Source organism: Quercus suber, unplaced genomic scaffold, assembly GCF_002906115.3.
Source record: "Quercus suber isolate HL8 unplaced genomic scaffold, Cork oak 2.0 scaffold_102, whole genome shotgun sequence".
In the NCBI taxonomy this organism is placed as follows: domain Eukaryota; kingdom Viridiplantae; phylum Streptophyta; class Magnoliopsida; order Fagales; family Fagaceae; genus Quercus; species Quercus suber.
The window spans coordinates 322,234-327,653 of NW_027069567.1; the positions used below are offsets into that span (position 1 = coordinate 322,234).

General features: G+C 34.6%; 1 protein-coding gene across 1 annotated transcript; it reads right to left on the bottom strand.

Moving 5' to 3' along the window:
• Positions 1–553: 553 nt before the first annotated feature.
• Positions 554–2,539, bottom strand: LOC112038977 (cytochrome P450 86A1). Its single transcript, XM_024071807.2, has one exon. It carries the CDS (start codon positions 2,490–2,492, stop codon positions 930–932), a length of 1,563 nt encoding a protein of 520 aa, XP_023927575.2. The 5' UTR covers positions 2,493–2,539; the 3' UTR covers positions 554–929.
• Between the last annotated feature and the right edge of the window lie 2,881 nt (positions 2,540–5,420).

Sequence of the window (5,420 nt, forward strand, 5' to 3'; positions counted from 1 at the left end):
TTATACCTCTATTTCTTTCTTCATTTTTTTTTTTTTCTGATGTAAAATGGCACACTAGTGTATTTGTGGTCATGCAAATTTGTAATAGTTGTGGATATCCGATAGAATTGGAACTATATATACGGAGATGCCGGTAAATTAGTGTAATTATTTATTCATTTATTTAGATAATTCCTCTTTAACTTGCATATCTCATCATGGTAAATATATAACTTTTTTGTTACATTTTTTAAGAAAAATCTTTTGTTACATGACATGATACAACTCAAAAAGTATACATTTGTTTTATAATCCTGAACATAATGTGTACATTTTCTTCCCATTCTTATTTTTTATTTAGTTGTATTTGGAACAAAGAAATGTATGATTTTTTTGTTTTTTTATAATCCTGAACATAAAGTGACGTGATTAGAATATAGGACATTAGACTATATACTTTTCTTTTTCTTTTTCTTTTTTATACCGACCACATATATATATATATATATATATTGAGAAGGAATATATAAAAACTGTTGTACAAAGACAGAGAAAGTCAAAGATAGATAGAAAATGAGAAGGAAAGTGATCGGATTACATAGTATAAGAATATAACTTTGTGTCATAAATATAGACATACATAAAAGAAAGACCATATCAACAGACATGGAATATGAACTTGACAAAGACATTAATAATCTTTCCAACCTTAAAGACGAGCAACAACTGTACTGCAAATTTAGGTATCCAACAACTCACCCAACCCAACAAACAACAAATAACATGTCATATAGAATCAGAGATGAAAGTAAAAGTAAATAAAAGTAAAAACAACAAATTGAATGACTCATACACCCTTCAACTGCAAATGACCATATTCCCCGCTTGCTTACACAGTTGACTTTTTGTAACGACGAAAACCGCTGAACAACGATTTTTTCTTTTCTTTTTCACACAGAGGCTGCGACATCCGGACCTCCTCCGAGCTGACGTGGCTGCAAGTACACACGAAGCCCATCCTTCATGAACAGAGTGAGAGACATTTTCTGCTCAACACGGTGACCGGGAACCGGCAATAACCGATACCTGAGAAGCACAGCCGAGGCCACCGACTTCATTTGCAGGTAAGCCAAGTCTTTCCCCAAACAAGTCCTCGGTCCAGCGTTGAAAGCCACAAACTTGTACCCATCTTTCGGTGTTTCGAACCGGTCTCCCTCATCCGCTAACCACCGCTCCGGTTTAAACTCCATGCAGTCCTCACCCCATATACTCTTCATCCTCCCAACTGAATATATCGAATACGTAACAGTAGAACCGGCGGGTACAAAAGTGCCGTCCGGCAAAACATCGTCCGATAAGACATACTTGAAATCCTCCGGCACGGAAGGGTACAAACGCAGCGTTTCAGCCAATGCAGCTTTCAGATAAACCAACCTTTCAGCCTCGTCGAACTCCAACGGCTCCTCGATCCACTTCGCTGTGTCGCTGCCGCGTGTCTCCTTCAAAACCGTCGATATTTCGTTGATGATCTTCTCCTCGGTTTCAGGGTGGTGCATGACGAGCCAGAAGAACCAGCTGAGTGCCACCGATGACGTGTCGCGTCCGGCGAGGACGAAGTTCAAGGCAATGCGTTGGAGGACTGAGCTCGTGAAGGGCTTTCCGTTAACGTCGCGTTTGTTGAGGAAGCGTGATAGTAAATCATCAGACGGAGCTTCCTTACGCGCCTCGATGGCATCGTTCATGTAATTCTCCACAACTCGGAGGCTTTCTTTTAATTTCTTCTCACCTCCGATACTGAGCAATTTCTCGAACCTCCAAATTAAACCAGGGTAGAGTAAGCGTTGGAGAGTGGCTTCAGTGGCAGTATCAAACGCCATGGCAAACGGGTTGGCGGGTAGATCCGGAGACAGTGTTTCCGGGTCTTTACCGAATGTGAGACCACAAATGTTGTCAAAGGTCAAACGGAGCAGCAAATCCTGTAAGTCCACGTGGATGTTGTCTTTAGCGGCTTTGTCTAATATGCACCAAAGTCGCAACTTGATGGTGCGGTTCACCCACCGAGACATAGCTTGTCTTAGTGTACGAGTGGTGAACTCCAACGCCGCCGTTTTGCGTTGTATAAGCCACGTTTCGCCGTCGCTGTTGAAAATCCCTTGGCCTAATAAGTCGTGGAAAGCGGCTTGCCAGTCTGGTCCTTTGGGGTAATTATCGAACTTGGTTCGGAGGATGTGTTCGATGTTTTTTGGGTGACATGTGACAGTGAAAAACCCTTGCTTGCGAGCTAAGAAAGGGAAAGGTATGGTGCAAGTTTGGTACGTGGCTGAACCACCGGTTGCACGAAGGTTATTAGCCATCCAGTCGTGGATTCTGCTCCGGTTCGATATGAGAGCCGGGAGGCTTCCCACGACGGGCCATACTTTTGGACCGGTGAGCTTTTGGGCTAAGAGGTTGAACCAGAAAAGATAGAGTGCTATTGCACCTGCTATGCCAAAGAGAATAGATAGGGTTTCCATGTGAGAGAATTGGTATAGCTAAGAGTTTAAGACAAATTTGGACATAGAGAGAGAGAGATGTGGTATTATATATAGAGTAAAACTAATGAGAAAGATTTAGGAGAAGTTGTTGGGAAATTTTTGAGCAAGGGGTTGCTATCGATTTGATAGGAACAGAGAGAGAGTGCATACACGAAAGCTATATGTATAATTTCTGGAATAGTTTATAGTCACCCGAGTGGGTGAAGTCTCTTACTTGTAGTCATTCGTTTATAACTTCATAGGAAATGGGCTTTCCTAAGACGTCCAACTTCATGCCAATTTAATTATTCGTAAATCTAAACGGACCCAGCTACGTATTATGGTTCATTCTAGTTCAACTCCACCGTTCCAGCTTGCAAAAAGAGCATACGTGCCTTTGCAGAAAGTATACTATATTTCGATAATATTAATTTAGTATTTATTTTGATATTTTTTATCCAATAAATAAATGACACTTATTCAAAAAATTATATTAGATCACTTTAATAAATTAATCATAATCTTTTATATTATCGGAAAAATAAATTAATCGTTTATTAGAGTAGTCTGGTGTGGTTTTTTAAAACAGATGTTACTTATTTATTGGGTAAGAAATACCAAAACAGATGTTGATTTGATATTACCGAAACATGGTATACTTTCTCATGCCTTTGGCAAGGAAAAAAAAAAAACCCTTTAAAAGTTTTTGAACTTTTCCGATGTTTTTACTGTACTTTTAAAGAAATAAATCATCAGTAAATTGCATTTAAAGACACTCATTGTGTCAATTTTTGAGCTTTATCGATATATGCATATAATAAGTTTATCATCAATTTGATTAAGAGAGTATATTGTGCGTATAGTATAACTTGTTCCTATCTTCCCTTAAAAGCTATCATAACTTTTGAGTGGAATTGTGATGTGACTTTGTGTTAGTATCCATTTCTCTCTCTCTTGTGTGTGTTTGTTTTTTTTTTTTAAAAAAAGTTATCATCAATTTGCACTTAAAGTGTACTTTTTTAGTAAAATTTTTATGATATGAATAATATATTATACTTTGCTTTGTTTATAAGATGATAATGATTCAAAGAATCAACAAAAGATTTTAAATGATACTAAAAAAAAAAATTAAGTCATGGGGGTGGGATTTATGAGAGATCATGATCTGCATAATCTACATAATATATAAAACATGGAAAAGTGTGACTTTTTGCTAATTTGCTTTAATATTTGGTTTATACCTCGACAAAATTTGAAATATCTCTCCACAAGCCATAAATGTAAGGCTACTTCTTTATCCAACCAAAAAAAAAAAAAAAAAACCATTTTAGCCTTTGTAGCTAGATTTCAGCCTAGAGATCTCCTATTTAGTTAAATAAGTCATTCTCTCTCTTTCGTCATCAATTCAATTTACCCACTGTATATCTTGAAATTGAAATAAATCTTTTATTTCAATAATATGCTTAGCGTCCAATTTATAAATTGTGTTGGCTATTGACTGTATTTTGTAAATGATATTAGTTGTATAGGGTTTTAGGTCTACCTAATTTCTGCACAGGAAAATTTAATTCTATTTTTTTTTTTTTTTTGTTTTTCCAATAAAAATTTGAATGTTAAATGTTTGATGTTTAATACAGGCACAAATCCCTGAACTTCAACATTTTAAAGCAAGAACAAATATTCTGTTATGTTTTTTAATTTAAAAAATATATTATTATAAAAGTATCATATAAATCTTTCCTGACTCTAGTGCACTAACTTTCCTATATAGATCATGTACATGATCTCTCATGACTCCTACATTTATATTACCTAGCTATAAATTTTTTTAGTATCATATAAATCTTTCGGTGATTCTCTGAACCATTTTCATCTTATAAACAAAGCAAATTATAATATATTATTCATATCACAACAAATTTTTCCAAAAAAGTACACTTAATTAGGTGCAAATTGATGATAACCTTAGTGCACTCAATTTTTCCCTCCTCCTAGTCTCTAAAAATGCACTAAATTTCCTCATAGTACACCACAAATAATAAATATGAAAAATAACAGTGCAACTGAAATAATTTTAAAGTTTCTAGATGTGAAAGTATAAACATGTTATCAATTAAACATCAAAAATCATGAATTTAACAGCTCACCATAACATTAAGCGCCATAGATTTCATTATACAAGTGTACATGTAATTTAAGTATAGAATACTTACTACACTAAAGCCGAGTGCACTAGCTAAACTCTCAATCCACTTACCTTCTTCTTAGTCTCTAGTGCACTAACTTTGCCCCTGGTACACCATAAATAATAAATATAATAAATAACAGTGAACAACTGAATTTTTTTTTTTTTTAAGTTTTTAGATATGAAAGTATAAACATGTTATCAATTACACATCACAAACCATAAATTTAACATGAACAAGTAGTTTGGTATTTAACATGAACAAATTACACATCACATACCATAAATCTATCAAATGTGTCCTTAGTGTTATTATTTATGTATGGACAAGTATGACCGTGTGGGCCAATAATTAATATAGTGCAAGCAAGTTGAATTTTGTCATTTAGTTTAAAATATTTTTAAATAAAAACAATGACAAATAGGTAATAAAAATTGCATTAAAAAAATGTTATATAAACTTAATGTAACGGCGAAAAAGCAAGAAACCACCCTATTGTCTTAAATGATGATTTTACTGTTTGCTATCACAATAAATTTCTTTAGAGATGGGAAGTCAAATTTGTTTTATGATATCCAATGCAAAGTCTAAGAAAGCATATGTCATAGAATTGAATGAGAAATGGTATTTATTTCTTTAATTCATAATTTGAAAGCTGATTAAGAAAAAACACAAGCGTTGGTCCTCGGTGTTAGGACATATGTGGTTCACATGTTAGGAACATATTTCACTATTTTATTTA

Coding starts and splice junctions, on each gene's coding strand:
- LOC112038977 (XM_024071807.2), bottom strand. CDS start 2,492: ATGGAAACCCTATCTATTCTCTTTGGCATAGCAGGTGCAATAGCACTC.